Here is a 20,142-nt window from a genome sequence, read left to right as displayed (position 1 = left end):
AACCTCTTCCCAACACAAAATAATGACTCTATCCACACAATTATTCAAGCCTGGGAGTCATCCTTAAGATCTCCCTCCCCCTTACTCCTCCTTCCCCCACATCCAGTCTAGCACTGAGTCCTGAGATTCTGCCCTCAAAAGCTGTCTTAAATGTGTCTGCCTCTTTCCATCTCCACTACCACCACCACCATCCTGGCCAAGCCCCCATCATCTCTCACTTGAATGATGAGAGTAGCCTCCCAACTGTCTCTCTAATTCTGCTCTTGTTCCCCTTCAATCCATTCTCCATGGAGTAGCCAGAGTGAACTTTTTAAAATATAAATTGGGGAATTCCCTGGCAGTCCAGTGGTTAGGACTTGGCGCTCCCACTGCCAGGGGCTCGGGTTCGATCCCTGGTTGGGAACTAAGATCACACAAGCTGCGCAGCGCGGCCAAAAAAAAAAATATATATATATATAAATTGAATGACACTCTCCTGCCCTAATACTTCAATGACTTCTAATTACCCTTAAGAAAAAAAATCTCAAAAAAAAAAAAAAAAGAAAAAAATCTCTTTACCTTTGGCCTACAAAGACTGCCATTTGACTTCTTATCTCTCCAGCTTTATCAGTACCATTCACCTCCCATCTTTCAGTCCGTCTAGGAAAAGCCCATTCCTACTTTGGGATTTTGCATTGCTCTCCTCTTTCCCATTGTTCATCTGATTAACTCCTACTCATTTTTGTCAGTCAAACATCACTTAAGATGTCTTCCCTGGGACTTCTCTGGTGGCACAGTGGTTAAGAATCTGCCTGCCAATGCAGGGGACACGGGTTTGATCCCTGGTCCACATGTCTCGGAGCAACTAAGCCTGTGCGCCACAACTACTGAGCCCGCGTGCCATGACTACTGAAGCCTGCGCACCTAGAGCCCGTGCTCTGCAACAAGAGAAGCCACCGCAATGAGAAGCCCGCACACCGCAAGGAAGAGTAGCCCCCGCTCGCCGCAACTAGAGAAAGCCCACATAAAGCAGCGAAGACCCAACGCAGCCAAAAAAAAAAAAAAAAGACTGCAATTTAAACTAGGTTTCCCTGCTTTTCTCTCACAGCACATTGTACTTTCCCTTCATAGTTTTACTATAGTTGATAAATATATATATATATATTTTTTTTTTTTTTTTTCCCCCCAGCTTAACTGAGATATAGTTGACAAGTTTGTGTGATTGTTTGCTGTTTCCTGGATTGTAAACTCCAGGAGGGCAGACCCCAGGTTAGTGTTGATATTTGCTGCCCTCATCCCATCCGCCCACTTAGAATTGTGGTCTGGCACATAGCAGGTGCTCAATAAATATTTGTTGAGAGAAATGAATTAGTGCACTGTTTGAGAACCCTGCCCTGTTCGCGAGGAGTAGCTTTGAATCTCCGCTTAAATTCTGGATGAGTGTTATTAAAGTTAGGACTGAGGGTAGGTGTTTCAGGTATTTCAGCTCACAGACCCTCTCCAAACCTCGCCTGCCACTCTCCACCCTGTAACGTGTAGTTTTCTGCCCATCCCTCTCTGTGCTCCTGGCTATCCGGTATCATGCACCATCCCTAACAATCACAGACCAAAGAAAGAGGATTGTGACATGGACTCTAAACGTGACCGCGTTGGCGTCCCAAGGCCGGAATAAGACGCCAATGACTCATAGCTCCATTTAGGCCGGCAAAGCGCACCACTCCCCTCCCCCACCCAGACCTGGGGGCTTCCACATCCATCCATCGCCAGGAAGCTCACGCTCGTGCCTCGATTCGGATCTTCCGTACAGCATGGCAGCCCCCGAAGGCGTCGCCCACGGCAGTGCCTTCCGTACAACATGGCCGCCTACAGAGAGCGCATCGCACCCCTCCCTCCCGGCCACCGGAAGTTTCGGTTTGAAACCCAGGCGGCAGACCCGGTCTGCGGTACGGCAGTTATTGCCGAGCATCTTTTGAACCAGAGCGACGAGGCCTGCGGGCAGGAGCAGCAGGCGCCTGGGTTCGGCTCTCCCGGGGCGGGAGACTGGGCTGGATGTGGGAGGCCGATGGGATGGGCTGGGAATGGAGGATTTTCTCTCTCCCGAGTCGCGCTCTTCTGGGGTCCTCCGCCTGCTCGGGCCCCCTGGCCCACCCCTGGGTAACATTCACCTTGTACCTTCCAGGCCCCAGCCGTGCCGCCTCGTTACGATGACCAGCGTGGTCAAGACAGTGTACTTGCAGCCCCCCTCTGTGCTGAGCAGCGGCCTGCTCGCAGGTGGGTGTCACGCCGCCCCTACCCCCGGGCGGTGCGAACTGGTCCCGGGTGGTCAGGCCAGGAGTATGGGGGATAAAATCGGTGGCTGGGAGTGGAGGGCTCCGGCAAGGGAGGGGGTTCTATCGGCTCTGACAACCTGCTAACTCCCCTAGAACCGGGCTGTCTAGGCTTATGATGGGAGTTAGGGGAAGGGCCACATGGTGGGAATTTAGACTTGCCCCGCACCCCTGCTCCCCCAAACCGAACTCTGCTGCATTCACCAATTAGATTTAAGTTGCTGATTATTCTACAATATTATTCCCATTAAGCTAGGAATCCCTTTTTAAACATTTACCTGTTTTATTTCCAGATGAGCTATCTGGAGGGACTGGGTTTGTTGCCAGGGAGGAGAGAAGAGAGAGTCATACGAAAAGCAGGATACTTAGGGAGCACTAGGGTTCACACTGTGTCTGGTTCACATTTGTAACGGCACAGTGTCTCTTATATAATACATTCTCAGTAAGCAGTTGTTGAGTGAAGTGAGAGAGAAGGGTCAGGCCTAACTAGTATTCGAGAATCTTGGGGGAAGAGAGATGGTTAAAAGCAATGTTTGGGACTTCCCTCGCGGTTCAGTGGTTAGGACTCTGCACCTTCACTGCCAAGGGCCTGGGTTCCATCCCTGGTCGGGGAACTAAGATCCCACAAGATGCCCTGTGCGGTCAAAAACTAAAAAATTATAAATAAATAAAATAAAATAAAAGCAATGTTTGATTGCTTTGCCATTTGCTTTGTGTTAGTCGGCTTGTGGTTGAAAGTCATCTCCTGAAGTCTGCAGTTGTTGAGCTGCCTAATCTAGAGATTATAGCACAGAACAGGCTTCAAACATCAGAACCTGTGATAGGAGATTTTGAAGCAGCTATTTAAGATCCCTTCCCAGATGACTCCATGCAGTTGACTGATGAGCAGTAGCAGGACTGACCTTTGAAGTAAATAGGCTTTACTTCAAAGGCTTCAAACGGTTCTGTTTGTCCTATGTTGCTTCAGAACACCTGAGTGGCAATTCTGGCATCAGCAGGACCTAGGAGTTGATGGAGGAAATGGAGCCGGTCTTATGCTGCCTTTCCCTTAGAAAGCAGTCTCGCGTTCAGTGGGGAGTGACTGGCATCTCCCCAGCCAAGTTGGAAGTTTTCATCTCTTTGCTTTTTTCCTTGTCCCAGCTTTATGATCATATGTAACCTCAATAGTTTAACATTTTTAGGCTGCCTCTCAGGATTTTAGATTTTAGGCATGGGGTGGTTTTTCTTTAGTTTTTTGAATAGGTAACATTCAAAATAAATAAATATTCAAAGTGGGGAAACGACATACAGTGAAAAACAAGTCTTCCCTTCCTTGACACCAGCCATCCAATTCCCTCCTTCGCATCTCTCATTTTAAGGAGATAGTCTTTGTTAAATCCTGCTAAATTTTTCCTATGATGCAGTCCATAGGATCTAACAAATATGGGTTATTGAAACCAATTCCAGTCAATGAAGAGTGTTAATTTTGATCAATTTGCTATTGACACCTTTTTGCATGAGATAGATTTCTTATTGTGTGTAACTTATTAATACTTGAGAGAGGAGAAGGTAAATTCATGCACTCAAAGTTACCTTTTACTTCCAACAGAGACCTCAGAAAGAACCTTTTTAACACTTGTTTTGTGGGTAAGAGGGGAAAATAGGATGTAAGTGCCCATTGAGTGTACCTATAAATGAAATAATTTGTTAGCCTGAGAAATCATATTTATTCCAAACTGTTGTGCAGCTAGAGTCATCAAAATAAATCTTTATCAAACACAAAGTTTCCTAATCCCTGTGATCCTGTGCTTTGTACCTCATATCTTCAGCTTGATTTAATTGTTATGGCTCTTAATTTAGGTCAAGCTTAAAGGAACCATTTTACAATGAACAAAGTGAAAGTTAGTATAAACTAGAAGAATCCTGTGCATGTGCTGGGGGTGTGTGCTTAACTCCAGAACAAGTGACTTGAATTTGCTATGGAATATAAGTGGTAGAAAGAGTGTGTGTGGTAGAGGGCTGGCATAAGGGCTAGGGGGGAAATGCTCTCCTCTGGGGAAGAAGACTGTCATGTCAGGGCCATTTCTCTGGTTATCTGGCAGTAGCCTAGCAGGATCAGAACAGAATACCAAAAGGGAACCTAACGAGCCTCTAAACTTAACGATGGATAAACAGATTAAAAGGGCTGGTGGTAAAGGCAGTCAGCATGGAAGAGGGGAAGAAGAATAGAGGAGCTAGTTTAGAGATGGTCTGTGAAATAACCCATGAAACTGTGCCGTGTTCCGTTTATTCAGTAAGTAGGTTTTGAACCTCTGTTAATATGCCAGATACTCTCCTAGATGCTGGGGCACAAAGATGTCTCTTAGAGTACTAGTTAGGGAACCAGTCTGGTCAAAACAACTAAGCAACTGGTGAAACTCGAAGCAGCTTGAGTGTAGCCTTAGGAGAGCGGGCAGAGTGCTTAGGAGCTGAATGACATAGTTCCTTTCAACTGCTGTGTGAGGAAGGACTCAGCTGTGTTCTGCCTTGCTGACGGCCACACTGCCTCTCATCCTCTTTGCTTGTATGAATCTCCACTTTCACATCTGTACCCTCTGGCCATTCAGTTTGCTGTATCAGCAAGCTTTTGGCTACCCTCAAACACACTGTACTGTCACATTTAAAGAATTTTGGTTTCTATTCCCAATTGGTCTAGAAGTCTTATTCTTCTGAATTTATAGAGTTGCACTGTTGGGTCATGATGCGTGGGATTCCACCCTCTTGTTTTCCTTTGCAGATGCACAAACTCGAGCCACTGCTAAGAGCCTATTACCTGTTAGGTCCAAAGAAGTCGATGTTTCCCGACCTCACTCAGGAGATGCAGAAAATGATGTTACAAAAATCATCAAACCAAGACGAGACAATGGGTGAGAGTCAGAGCATCGGTATCCAATTAGAACATTGGGCTAGAAATTGCTCAGTACCAAGAATGAGGGCTTTTGAGAGCACAGGGTATCTGAAGGATTGGCCTGTAGTCAGTGGCCTATAGCAGTGCAGCATTGATGACCTGTTTGTCAGAACCCTCTGTGTTGATCAGGTCAGAAGAGGCACAGCCAGGGTTGCAATAAGAGATATTCTTTGCTCTCTCAGCATTTGCTCTGAGTGTACAAATAGCAGCACTGCAGTCAAATGAGCCCTAAGTGGTAGTCGTGGCGGGTGGGGCCTAGTTGTTAGCCTAGGTTGCTGCTCTGAGCAGTCCAGCCCAGTGTAGTGGGCATGTGTGACCCTCTACCTGGTGTTCAGCTCCCGTGTGAGTGAGGTTGACACGAAGTGGCCACACTGTCTTGAGCAGAAGCAGGTCTGTCAGGTTGTTGAGGTGGTCAAGAGGGGAGCCGTGCCCTATTCATAAGCTTTTTTCAGTAGTCTGGGCTGAAACAAAAGTGCATGGGCCCTCAGAGCTTCTCAAGCTTGTGCTGTCTGGGACTTCCCTGGCAGTCCAGTGGTTAAGACCCTGTGCTTCCACTGCAGGGGGCACGGGGTTCGATCCCCGGTCAGGGAAATAAAATCCCGCATGCTGCACACGGCCTGGACAAAAATACAAAAAAAAAAAAAAAAAAAAAAAAAAGTAATAACAGTACCGTGATTCTCTGATTGATTTCTTTGTTGTTGTTATTGTTTTAATTGAGGTATAGTTGACATACAACATTGTGTTAGTTTCAGGTGTACAACATAATGATTTGATATTTGTATATATTGCAAAATGATCACCGCAGTAAGTCTAGTTAACATCCTGATTTGTTTTTGCTTCTCTAGGCAGCTGAAAGCTACAGACACTGCCACCAGGAGGAACATCAGGAAGAGGTGAGCGTCAGGGTAGATGAAACCTGGCCACCGTTTTAGGGTAGTGGAGCTCAATCCTGCTTGTACTTCAGAATCACTCACAGGACTTGTTTTACTGTGTTGGAGTCTGGTGCCACCCCAGAAATCTAGATGGGATTTTCAGGGGTGAGGCACAGCCAGGTTTGCGAACCACTGTCAGGGCAAGAATCAGTGATGCTACCATCTTGAGTACCAGACAAGGGTTTGGGGGCTCCATGCCAGGACCACTGCCCCAACCTAGCTGTGGCCCATCAGCAGGAGTGGGAAGCCCTCAGGATGGGAGAGCCTGCGTGTGGTTAGTGATTTCGAGATGAGTGTCCTGCTCCTGCTGCTGCTGCTGCTGCTGGTGAAATTCTGGAGAAGGATCCATTTGCTTGGACATTTTGCAGTCCTGCAGACAGAAATAACATAAGCTGAAAAGTCTGTAGAAATAACATCTGTTATTTGGGCATGACTTAAAAGTTCTGAAGACAAAATACTATCAAGAAGGACTCAGAACTTTGAAAAGGCTTAATATTGATGATGATAATGGCTATTACTTTTTTTTGATTTTTTGCATTTTATTTTATTTATTTTTTTATACAGCAGATTCTTATTAGTTATCTATTTTATATATATTAGTGTATATATGTCAAACCCAATCTCCCAATTCATCACACCACCACCACCACCACCACCACCACCACCACTTTTCCCCCTTTGTGTCCATACATTTGTTCTCTGCATCTGTGTCTCTATTTCTGCCCTGCAAACCGGTTCACCTGTACCATTTTTCTAGGTTCCACATATATGCGTTAATATGCGATATTTGTTTCTCTCTTAATTCACTCTGTATGACAGTCTCTAGATCCATCCACGTCTCAACAAATGACCCAAGTTCGTTCCTTTTTATGACTGAGTAATATTCCATTGTATATATGTACCACATCTTCTTTATCCATTCGTCTGTTGATGGGCATTTAGGTTGCTTCCATGACCTGGCTGTTGTAAATAGTGCTGCATTGAACACTGGGGTGCATGTGTCTTTTTGAATTATGGTTTTCTCTGGGTATGTGCCCAGTAGTGGGATTGCTGGGTCATATGGTAATTCTATTTTTAGTTTTGTAAGGAACCTCCATACTGTTCTCCATAGCGGCTCTATCAATTTACATTCCCACCAACAGTGCAAGAGGGTCCCCTTTTCTCCACACCCTCTCCAGCATTTGTTGTTTGTAGATTTTCTGATGATGCCCATTCTGACTGGTGTGAGGTGATACCTCATTGTAGTTTTGATTTGCATTTCTCTAATAATTAGTGATATTGAGCAGCTTTTCATGTGCTTCTTGGCCATCTGTATGTCTTCTTTGGAGACATGTCTATTTAGGTCTTCTGCCCATTTTTTGATTGGGTTGTTTTTTTGATATTGAGCTGCATGAGCTGTTTATATATTTTGGAGATTAATCCTTTGTCCGTTGATTCGTTTGCACATATTTTCTCCCATTCTGAGGTTGTCTTTTCATCTTGTTTGTAGTTTCCTTTGCTTTGCAAAAGCTTTTAAGTTTCATTAGGTCCCATTTGTTTATTTTTGTTTTTATTTCCATTACTCTAGGAGGTGGATCAAAAAAGATCTTGCTGTGATTTATGTCAAAGAGTGTTCTTCCTATGTTTTCCTCTAAGAGTTTTATAGTGTTCAGTCTTACATTTAGGTCTCTAATACATTTTGAGTCTATTTTTGTGTATGGTGTTAGGGAGTGTTCTAATTTCATTCTTTTACATGTAGCTGTCCGGTTTTCCCAGCACCACTTACTAAAGAGACTGTCTTTTCTCCATTGTATATCCTTGCCTCCTTTGTTGTAAATTAGTTGACCATAGGTACCTGGGTTTATCTCTGTGCTTTCTATCCTGTTCCATTGATCTATATTTCTGTTTTTGTGCCGGTACCATATTGTCTTGATTACTGTAGCTTTGTATTATAGTCTGAAGTCAGGGAGTCTGATTCCTCCAGCTCCGTTTTTTTCCCTCAAGACTGCTTTGGCTATGGCTATTACTTATTAAAAGTTTTGTGTCAGTAGCTGTGCTAAGAATTGTATATGTATTCTCTCTTATCCTTCATGATAATAATATTATGAGATGTGGGTATTTTAGAAATGAGGAAAAAGCCTCAGAGAGGTTACACAACTCCCTGAAGGTCATATACCACTATGTGGTGATGCCAGGATTAGAACCAACCTGACTCCATAGCCCATACTCTTAACCCCTCCACCACTTCATCTAAGTACGATTATCATTACAGCTGTAAGCCACTGAGTAAAGAGAAATCAGAGGAAGAGCTCAAGGATAAGAACCAGCTCTTAGAGGCCGTCAACAAGCAGTTGCACCAGAAGTTGATTGAAACTCAGGTAAGCGATCCACCAGACCTGCCATCAGCTGCACTGGGTGATGCTTGTGGAATCCTGAGGGACCACGCCAGGTGCCTGAGTGCAGAAGGAGAAGATGCCAGGCTTGCACTGTGGCTGCCCCTGAGGAATGGGGCAGGCCTTACCTGTCTGTATGGCACCCCTACAGGGAGAGCTGAAGGACCTGACCCAAAAAGTGGAGCTGCTGGAGAAGTTTCAGGACAACTGTTTGGCAATTTTGGAGAGCAAGGGCCTCAACCCAGGTAAGAGATGGCACACAACTGCCTTCAAAGGAGTCAGTGCATGTGCCCCTTCCTGGGTGATTGGGGACTGTGCATCAGGGGTCTGGCATGGTGTCAGCTGACCCAGTCAGTGCAGGGGTTGCCTAGCAAAGCCCTGAAGATTTGGGGGAGCTCCTCTCTGTTCTGTTGTGATGTTGACTTTGCCTGCCCAGCGGAGTTTCAGATGGTTGTGCAGAGAGGATTCTCTCTTTCTTATCTGAACACTTTATACCATTAGTTTGGTGCTGACAGGTATGATCTTGCAAATAGATCAGAAATATTTTCTTTCTTTCAAGGGATATAGCATACAGGTAAGCTTCACAGGTGGAGAGAGAGATAATACTGTTGAAAGGGTTCCTAAAGCTGGCTAGCTAGCAGAATCACGGTGTTTAAAATGTGATTCCTGTTCTGACCCTGTCCCTAGAGGGCAGAGTCTGTCACAGAGAGGAAGCGGAAGAAGGGATTACCCCAGGACTGTAAGAGAGCCTGAATTGAGGAGCCTGAGAATGCCCAGGGAAGGAGCCCAGGCTTGTTTGAATTAAGGAGTGCTGACTTTGAATGCTGCCATTAACCTGTGCATTTTAGGATATATTCTTGATAGTCATCATATACGTTTTTGGATGATTTTAATTTCCTACGTGTATGCACTGTTTTTACCAAAAATAATAAAATTTTTTAAGGCCTGAAAAGCTTTTAAAAATAGTTTTGTGTATTGTAAACAAAACCAAAAAATACAACCTATACATTTCTTTTGGACAAATTTTCCGCTGAGCTGAGGAGAAAGCAGGATGAAGTTTTGGCCATAGCCATACCTAGAGAGGAAGGGGAGATAAAATCCAGCTCTGGAGGGCAGGCGTGGGTGACCTTGCCAAGGTGAAAACTCAGGGGAGAGAGTTTTCAGATGCTTAGAGAAGTTTCCCTCATGAATACTCCTGTGGAGGGCTTTTAATTTTCTTTTAAGTTGCAGTTCCCTAGGCAGGGCTGACTTTGTTGTATTTACTGGTTTTAGGCAGTGAGACCCTGGCGTCACAGCAAGACTCCACCACGGATCACATGGACTCGATGGTGAGGGTGTGGGTGTGAGTGGGCGAAGGCCCAGTGAGCGTGAGGCTCTGCAGATCTAGGCAGGTCTCTGCCGTATGCTTGGCAAAGCCCGTGAAGCAGCCTTCAGTTATCTAGGGTAGTGGAAGAGGGTGGTGGATGTGTACTCAACATAGCATATTTTACTTGGAAGGTGACTTTGTGCTTACAAATATGAGTGAGTCTAAGTTGAAAATGTACTACTTTAAAACCCATAGTAGGGTGGACCAGTAGAGACAGCTTTCTGGTTTCTCTATTCTTCGCTTTACCAAATTTCTCCCCTTATTCCTTTGCTGAGAACTGTGTCTTACAAAGGTCCAGCCTGAATTAAATCTGTCTTCTCTTTGGTTCCTTCCCTGAAGTAGGAAGGCAATTGTTTGCAATTAAAGCGTTTTGAGCTTCTGTGATGTATTCCCCAGGAAGATTAGTTGTCATTTTAGAATCCTAGAATACTAGGTATGGAAGCCTTCCTCAGCTCCCCTAGGCGATTTGTCACCCCTTTAGTGGCTACTGCCTTCCGTTCATATTACCTGTGTAGCACAGAGCACGTGGAGGTGGGGTTCTCTGTCCATCCTGTGGACTCAGTTCTTCCAGGCCCACAAGAGAGCCCGGCACTTTTGCGGACACTCAGTCAGTGACTGAACAGATGGGATATTAGCGATCATCTGATTCAACTCCCATGAAGAGATTAGTTTATATGAAGAAAGTTCTCACATTTCAATAAAGATTTGTTACTACATTGTACTTTTCTCTTAGCTGCTGTTAGAAACTTTGCAAGATGAACTGAAGCTTTTTAACGAAACAGCCAAAAAGCAGATGGAGGAGTTGCAGGTGAGAGGCAGACATCTCCGCAAGGCAAAATTACCATTTCCTACCACAATAGGTGGATCTGTGGAGGGCTCTTTCTTATTTATCTATTTATTCATTTTTAATAAACTATTTTGTAATAATTTTAGATTGCAGAAAAGTTGTAAAGATAATGGAGAATTCAACTCCCCTAATATTAACATCTTACATTATCATGCTGTATTTGTCAAGACTAAGAAACCAATATTGATGCATTACTATTAACTAAATTCCAAGACTTTATTTGATTTCACCATTTTTTTCAACTAATTTTCTGTTCTAAAGACTCTTAGAAATGTTCACATCTGCAGGGCATGAGGCAATGTGCAACACGCTAGGTGGCTCCAGGTTGACAGTTGACACCTGTGTGAAATCCATGCTGTAGAAACTTGATATCTCAGGGAAACCTGTAATAGGAAACCCCGATTCTTGGGTCTGGACCGCTTTGGATTGCTTGGATGAACCATGGGATACTACACGGAATCCTAGAGGATTTCATTGCTCCAGTTGAGATAACAGACTCTGTAGTAGAGAGAGACAATTCCTAAAACCAACACAGATAAACAAACCTAAGATAGAAAAGACAATGTCTGTCAGTATCCCAGTGGTCTTCCTCAGTGAAACAGAAGCATAATGTTCTGGTTATGGTATTGTCTTTCCTGTGAGTCAGAGTTTGGTGGTTTTTTGTTTTTTGTCTTTTTTAATGTCTTTCCATGCAGGCCTTAAAGGTAAAGTTGAAGATAAAAGAAGAAGAGAGGGCCCAGTTCCTAGAACAGCAGACCTTATGTAACAGTCAAGTAAATGATTTTACAACAGCCCTTGAGGAAATGGAGCAGCTATTAGAAATGTGATAAAAAGCAGGTGGCCACATGGCTCCCTCTTGGGGATAAACTCTCAGAAGAAGCCACTTAAGACGTCTGCTTCTTGGCCATGATCTTCTAGGACTCACCATCCCCAGAATGAAAACAGTTTCTGCAGTAGGATTAAGGACAGTTTATGCTGGAATGGCAATTCCTCCTTTAAGCAAGCATTCCCAGCCTTCAGATTGGCCAGCTCTCCTGAACCTCACAATACGTAACTGAGGCCTACAAGAGAGGGGGCCTGAAAGCTTGGATCAACCTCCTAGGCAACAGAGCGGCACAGAATTAGTATCAGGAGACTAAACCAGCCACAGCCAGAGAAGCCAAAAGGTCACATTCAGACGTGCGGGAAGAAACAGTGGTGCGCAGGTGCTCCGCGGGAGACATCGCTGAGGAACCCTGCGGTCCCCTCCTCACTTGGAACACATTCTGTCCCATCCTGGTTGGGCTCTACAACCTCACTGTAAATTTATGAACTGGAAGTTACCTGAAATGGCTTAATAAATGGGGTGAAGGTATAAATAGCAATAACACCTATGAAACAATACACCTTGGAGCTTTTAATCTAAATCAGTTCTGGGTTTTTTTTCATAAAGTGTTACTTTTAAAATAAATATTTCTGTAACTATTCAGACTGCAACACTGGCAAATGAAAATAGCCTTTTAACCTAAATACGTCCACTGAATACTATCGAACTAATCTAGGTAACAAGTCCAAGCCTCCAGTTTCACCCAGAATATTTTTCTTCCGCTCATTAAATGCTCTGTGGCTAGTGCCCCCCACACACACCCCCCAACCCCATCTTCCAGGAACATTAGCTAGTCTTCTGTGGTGTTCCCTGTTTGTAGCAGTGGGTGCCACACTCCGTCCACCAGGTTTGTGTCACTAGCTGCCTGCATTCCTAAGTACGCGTGTATCTCTGCTATTGCTTTGCTCGGCCAATCCTGGACTTGGCCCCCTGGATCCTTAGTCAACTGAAGTCCGCAGCAGCCACCCCCAACCCCTGCAACCGCCAGATCACCAAAGGCACCGTCATATTTCATAGTCAAACTAGGCAGACTTTGGCTTTGGCCATCTCCCATTTTTTTCTGCACCTCTCCCAATTTCTTCAGCAACTCCCCCTACTCTTCAGCATTATTGGGGCTGCCCAGAGCCACCCAATCAAGTCAAGTAACGTCCCACCCTAACTTATAGGGCTAAAATTCTTTTCCTTCATACACATACAACATTCACACAGTTGGTTATGTCCCAAATATTTTTGATAGGGAAACCCAGTTAAATAATTCTCACTGGTGAGAAGGGCTGAATATTTTCTTCTACCCATTTTCAGGATGTTTATAGTTTAAAAGATTGTTTACCCAAGTGAATTTGTAATTGGCATTTCTGGTCCCCCCAAAAGTTCTACTTCCTTCTTGGAAGGAAAGGGTGGGAAACTCAGCTGTGAGATCCTCACCTCCTTGTCATGTCTCCCTAGTTAACTCCTAAGAATGGAACTATCCCAACTCCTCCATTACTCATGTTGCCCAGTGTTGAGATCCTGTTTGCTCAAGGTCTGGCCTCACAGGGGCCTTCACCTCACGACGCTGCTTTGCACCACCTGCCAGCATTTGTGCAGTCTTGCCTTTTCTTGTGTTCCGTCTGACCTCTGCTGCTCCATCTGCCTTTTGTACATGTGGAGGTGTTGTGGTGCTTATTCTGATGTACAGCGGGAATAAGTTCATGCATTACATGAACCAGTGTGATCTGCACCCTCCACTTTGCTAGACGCTATAGGAAACTTTAATGTAGCATGACGTTCTTAACCTCAGAAGTGCTTACAGTACGTGTGGTGAAACATTGCGCAGGTGATACACAAGTTGAATAACAAAGGCAATAGTTCAACAGTGGGTTGTGTGATATAGTTTTGTGCTATAGTAGTTAACTCTGGGCTAGTTCGGTTGGGGGAGGCTTGATGGAAGTGGTAGACTGTGGTTGAAGGAAGAGTAATATTTAGAGAGGCTAGCTAGAGGGTTGAGAACTTTCCAGGTTGGTGAACACATGGAGATTTGGGGACAGTAGCGCACTCAGAGAGGGCATGGAAGCTTCACGCCCTTTCCCCATGCATCTCTTCCATCTGGCTCTTCCTGAGTTATATCCTTTTATAATAAACCAGATCTAGCAAATAAAATATTTCTCTGAGTCCATGAGCCATTCTAGCAAATCAATCAAACCCAAGGAGGGGATCATTGGAACTTCCAAGGAGAAAATAAAATGAGAGACTGAAGAAAAAAAAAAAAGTTGAGGGGATATCCAGATGAGTCTTGAGGAACTAAGTAAGAACACTGGGCTTCTTCAGAAGGTTCAAGATGAGAGGGGAGGAATTCCCTGGTGGTCCAGTGGTTAGGACTCTGTGCTTCCACTGCAGGGGCCATGGGTTCGATCCCTGGTCGGGGAACTAAAATCCCGCAGGCCATGTGGCACGGCCAAGATGTTAACAAAAAGATGAGAGGGGATTATATCTGACGCTTAACCGAGCACTTGTAATATGCCATATGTGATGTTTATGTGTGTGCCTCCTTATGTTCATTCTCATGTTATCCTCATTACAGTCATACAAGGTAAGCACTATTAACCCTTTTTATAGCTAAAGAAAAAGGCTCAGAGAAATTAGATGAAATTAATCCATATAATTAATTAATGAAATTAGTTAATGAAGTTGATTTGCCCAAGGTCAAACAACAAGCAAGTACTGGAGAAAGATTTGAGCCAGGGAATAATGGGAGTGGAAATTAGTTAATGAAATGAAGTTGATTTGCCCAAGGTCAAACAACAAGCAAGTACTGGAGAAAGATTTGAGCCAGGGAATAATGGGAGTGGAAAGTACATGGTGCTACTAGATGTTTTGAAGAAACTTAAATGCAAGCTAGGAGGAGTGGATTTTTATCATCCAGGCCAGAAGTTTACAAACTGTCTCAGTTCATGATGCTCCTAGTGTCTCAATGTTTTATGACACACCAAAAGATATACCTAAAAGTTCTATTTTTAAGTAGTTAGATCCAAACGATAAGCACTTATGTCCTAACAACTTAGTAGGTATTTGAAAAAATAATACACATAAATCTAAAGAAAATATTTTTATTTTTAAATAACTACAATTATTTACTAATGGGATGTGGGGCACAGTTTAATTTCTCAAGCCTTGGAATCAAATTGGACACTACCACCTTCCTATCCTGTCTGAGAGGAACATAGCATGATCTAATGTTGATACTGACCTACTTTGAGCCAGTACTTCACATGTCGTCTAACATGTCATGTATCACTGTGATTCCCCCAAAAGTTTATCCCATGGCATCCCAGTGAGCTTGCTGCCTAGGGATGCCTTGGCTCACAGTCTGGGAACCATGAATCTAGGCAATAAGGAATCACTGACACATTTTGAGCAGATAATCACCATAATGAATGATTTAGAAAAAACGAATCTAGCACTGTGTGAAAGATGGATGACTTGCAGGATCTTAGTTCCTGAGCCACTCCTTGGGCAGGCAGGAGGTCATGGGGCACTACCATAGTACCTTTTTTTTCTTTCAGTTTTATTGAGATACAACTGACATAGCACTGTATAAGTTTAAGGTTTACAACATAATGATTTGACTTACATACATCATGAAATGATTATCACAACAAGTTTCTTATTTTATGTTTTTGGCCATGCCACGTGGCTTGCAGGATCTTAGTTCCCCGACCAGGGATCAAACCTGGGCCCACAGCAGTGGAAATGCAAAGTCCTAGACACAGGACCACCAGGGAATTCCCATTAATTTACTGTTCTTTTTCTAGGTTCTTAAAATAGAAGATAAGGTAATTCCATTTCAATTTTTATCTTTTCCAGTATATGCATTAACAACTATAAATTGTCCCTCTAAAGGCCAGGTAGCAGCATCCCAAATTTTGCTATGTCCTATTTTCATTATTCGTCTTTCTGTTCAAAATATGTTCTAATTTCCATTGTGATTTCTTCTTTCACCTGTGGATAATCTGGCTTCCTGTCTCATTACTCTCCCAAAACAATTTTTGATAAGGTGTGTGAAATGAAATTCACATTTTATGGCAAAACAAGAAAAATTTAAATATAAAAAAATTTCCTCTGCCCTTTAGCCTCCTGTCTCCCCTCTACTGTGCATTGTGTATCTGCATTTTGCCTCCACAAAACCTTCCCCGCTGGCAGAAATACCTGCTCAACCATAAACAGCAACATCCTTCTAGCAGGAACAAGACAACTCCTTAAAAGACAACATTTCTTCTTGATCTTGTAAAGGGGTCACAATGACCCATCAGTTTGCACTTGCCGATCTGGATTGTGTAAACTGTCAATAATACGCCATCTAATGTACGGCTCTGTCTCAAAAAACTTAGGTAACTGTGTTTTGACTTCTAACAGGCAGAACAGTTCTTGGAACACAAATTTGAGGGTTACAGTACTCAGATTTGGCTCAAATAAAATTTTCCATTTCTTTCATAGATTGGCTATTGATTAATTTTTCTTCGACATATGCTTGGTGTAGTCAGCAGGATACCAGAGACCAGAGGACACCTGGAAGACGCCTCAAACCGGCACTCAGTACCAGCATGGGTACTTTGACCCTCACCGGCTTCTCAGCATCTCTCAGGTGTTCTGGTGAGTTCTCCTAATACCCAGATCTCGTTGTTTTGGTGATGATCCTGAAAATTTTATTTGGGCTGGTTTTTACTTGTCTTAAGGGGCACGTAGGAATTTCCTAGGCAGGGTCCTAGGGGGATCTGGACAGCAAGTCCAGGGAAACGTAGGTAGCTGGTTTTTGTTAAGTTCGGCTTAAATCAAGGGAAAAAAAGGGGTAAATTGATATCGGGTCTTAACAAAACTTTTTTGTTAGTGAAATGAGAGACTGAGTTATTCAGCTCTGAAGAATAAAGGGACATTTTGCTCCTTCTGGCCACAAGGCGTCCTCAGGTGACTGAGGACCTTGCAGAAGTGTCTGAGGATCAATCCTTACTATGTGCAGTGGTCCTACAAGGGAACCCCACTACGACCATTAAGTAAATACTGCTCATCTGGGGGGCGCAACAGAAGCTGATAACTTAGCACTCCCCGCACCCATGACAGTTCTAGACTGTCACAGGGAGAAACCGAGACACATAAGAGAGTCAAACCGACTCAAGGGTAATTCCTTGGGGAGCTAGACTCAGAAGCAGTGCACATCCAGTCCACCACACTGTCCTCAGAAAACTGTTCAGATCATATCTCATACCTGAACCGGACTACCAAATTAATAATGGGAAATCGTGCCTCACGGGCCAAACAGCTCCCGGATGAATAGCCACCTATGGGAACCCCAGCTGGGTTTATGTATAACACCCATTAAACTGATGCTTGCAAGCATTAAACTTAATGGGAAGGTCTGACCAAAAATCATTTGTCCCTGAGATGGCCCAAAATGGGGCACTTTCGATTTACCTAAGTTGGTAAATTTTATTTGCACACTAAATTAGAAAAAGCCAGCTTAAGATCAAACAGCTAGAATGGAGACATTTTAATTGGTACCTGGAAGCCTCAAAACGAGAGAATGATAAAATGGTTTCATTGTGAGAGACAAATCAGAAATTATCAGAAATGGTGACTAGATTAGAAAAGACCTCAGAAGTCATCACTGCTTCTCCTCCTTTCTCTCCTCCTTTGGCTCCTTCGTATCCTCTTCTTTCTGAGCTCCCCCATGCTGACCCCTCTGCTCTTCCACCTCTAATCTCAAAGGAAGAACTTGTTGAGTCTAAGGGAAAGGATAAAGACAGCCCTAAAGTAATAGCCACCCCCTTTAAGGAGAAACCTGCTCTTACCTGTACACCCTTGGACTAGGACAGAACTTAAGGCCTTAACTAAGGAATTTCCAGATTGTTCACAGGATCCCTTGGGGTTTGCTAAACAATTTCATCTTACAGTAAGAACTTATGAGCCTAGATATTCAAACTTGTACCAGCTTGTACATTTACTAGTCCCTGAAAGTAAAGCAAAGGAATGGCTCCAAGAGATAAATTGGAAGGTGCCTATGGAAGATTTTCGCAAACATGAGGCTGCAGATCATCAGAAATGTAGAGAACCTGCCCACAATCTATATCAGGTTATTCTGAAAATCTTCTCCACCTGGGGGTGGGGGGGGACCCTTGATATGAAAGGCAGTGAGCTGAAGAAGAAAGCATTTTGGTCTGGACAAACTGACAGAGCCTGGCTTTTGTCTTAGCTGTGTTTGAGACCTTGGACTAATGAATGGGGCACTGTAAGAAGGAACACAAAGTGTTGTCATTAAATATGTAATCTCCTTTATTCCTCGTTGCAATGGGTGGTATTGTTTTCATTTAAAGATGATGAAAGGGGGGACTTCCCCTTATGGTCCAGTGGTTAAGAATCTGCCTTCCAACGTAGGGGACTTGGGTTCGATCCCTAGTCGGGGAACTAAGATCCCACATCCCACAGGGCAACTAAGCCCGCGCGTGCCTCAACTAGAGAGCCCATGCGCCCTGGAGCCCGAGCGCTGCAACCAGGGAGAAGCCTGAAGGCCACAACGAAAGATCCCGCGGGCCGCAACAAAGATCCCACATGCCACAACTAAGACTTGACGCAGCCAAAAATAAAATAAAATAAATAAATATTAAAAAATAAATAAATAAAGATGATGAAAGGGAATTCCCTGGCGGTCCAGTGGTTAGGACTGTGCTCTCTCACTGCTGAGGGCCCGATTCAATTCCTGGTGGCTTGGCCAAAAAAAAAAAAGATGAAACAGAGTCTGAAAAGATCTAAGAAACTTGCCCGAGGGACTTCCCTGATGGCGCAGTGGTTAAGGATCCGCCTGCCAATGCAGGGAAAACAGGTTCGAGCCCTGTTCCGGGAAGATCCCACATGCCGCGGAGCAACTAAGCCTGTGCACCACAACTACTGAGCCTCTGCACTCTAGAGCCCGTGAGCCACAACGACTGAAGCCCGCGCGCCTAAAGCCCGAGCTCCGCAACAAGAGAAACCAATGCAATGAGAAGCCTGCGCACCACAACAAAGAGTAGCCCCCGCTGGATGCAACTAGAGAAAGCCCGCATGTAGCAATGAAGACCCAACGCAACCAAATAAATAAATTAAATTAAAATTAAAAAAAAAAAAAAGAAACTTGCCCGAACTTCCACATCTAAGTAGCAGGATTGCAATGGTGTCCCTGGATTCAGGGCACTAAACTACCTGAGATGAGTTCTTCAAGGGCATTGACCGCCCCACAGAGAAGGAAATTAGCAAAGCAGGGAAGGGGATAGAAGCTGAATTCTATCAGCTCTCCTCTTTCCCCTCATACACCATTCTTCCTTTCCTGTCTCCCTGAAATGGAGCAGGACCCTGTGAGGCCCTTCTGTGTACAAATCCTTTCTGTGTCCCCGTTTCTTGTTTGTAGGAAAGAGGCATCAGCCTCCTAGACCTTCCCTGTGTGCCAAAGGGCAGATTCAAACAGTTGCTAAATAGAAAAAAGAGGGAATGCAGAAACAAAGGAGGAGCAGTCAAGAAACTATAGTACAACAATAAAGCAGGGTCCTGGTTCCCCCAGAAACCAGGAATATACCTAACAATATCTTTGAGTTCTTCTGCTAGAACTAAGGCCCCACCCAGGTGGAAGATGGTAACTTCAGGCTGAGCACCAGATTCCTGAAACACCACCTTGTTACCCCACCACCAACCAATCAGAAGAAAGTCTGCACTTAGTGGAAGATAAGGAAGACTCTGATCCCCCCTCCCCAAATGATTAACTGCGAATGGCTTCCCCCCTTTCTCCCTTTAAAAACTTTCATGGTGGAGCAGACGCTTCAGAGTTGGTTCTTTGACGCGACTCTGCCTTCCCCCCAGGTTGCCTTCTGAATAAAGCAACCCGTCCTTTCCAGCCAACACTTGTCTTTCCAGCGGGGAGCAGCTGAACCCGAGCATCTGAGTTCGGTCCACCATCACCCCACCCCTGTTAAAAATAAGTCCTGACTCTCTTGTTCTTACGTATATTAAATAATTTGGAAGACAGCAACTCCTTAACAACCCCTTTCCCATAAAACTCAAAGTCAACAAACCTTGTTACATAATAAAGCAAATTCACTGAGTTATAACCAACGTGCACCCTAGAGCGAGCGCTCTTTTCCCAGATTTTCTTTAACAATGTATTGCCAAGCAAGGGGCATTCGGGGCTTTTCCGTTTGCTATTTTAACACTTGCTTTCCCACAGATGTCTGCAGTTAGGGACTGCTATTTTCAACGCCGGGGGAATACTTATCCTCAACTCAAAAAAGAAGACACTCTTCCTACTCGTCCACTTTAAAAAGACCCAACCTTGACATGACACCTGCAGGTCCAGCTCCCCCAAGCAAGCACACCAGCCTCGCGGGGCGTCGGTCCGCGGGAGGTCACCGCTGATTGGCTGGTGCAGTGGCCGGGGAAAGCGCGGCCTTCCTCGGACAGTGGAGGGTGATTGGCTACTGGAGACCCACCCCCTCGCCGATTGGGTGGCGGAAGCGAAGCCGGGGATTGGTGGA

The 20,142-nt window shown here is 44.4% G+C and overlaps 1 protein-coding gene across 1 annotated transcript; it reads left to right on the top strand.

The window, feature by feature from the left end:
• The first annotated feature begins 1,787 nt into the window (after window positions 1-1,787).
• KNSTRN (kinetochore localized astrin (SPAG5) binding protein) lies at window positions 1,788-12,155 on the top strand. The gene is given in 10 exon segments (XM_036842396.1): window positions 1,788-1,860; window positions 1,863-1,995; window positions 2,159-2,250; window positions 5,062-5,191; window positions 6,078-6,125; window positions 8,416-8,521; window positions 8,688-8,781; window positions 9,809-9,864; window positions 10,636-10,710; window positions 11,445-12,155. Coding segments are annotated over 10 exon segments (939 nt in total). The 3' UTR covers window positions 11,577-12,155.
• The last annotated feature ends 7,987 nt before the right edge of the window (window positions 12,156-20,142 follow it).

Source organism: Balaenoptera musculus, chromosome 2 (genome assembly GCF_009873245.2).
Source record: "Balaenoptera musculus isolate JJ_BM4_2016_0621 chromosome 2, mBalMus1.pri.v3, whole genome shotgun sequence".
In the NCBI taxonomy this organism is placed as follows: Eukaryota; Metazoa; Chordata; class Mammalia; order Artiodactyla; family Balaenopteridae; genus Balaenoptera; species Balaenoptera musculus.
Note: the sequence above shows the minus strand (reverse complement) of the source record. Positions and strands in the feature narration are given on the sequence as shown.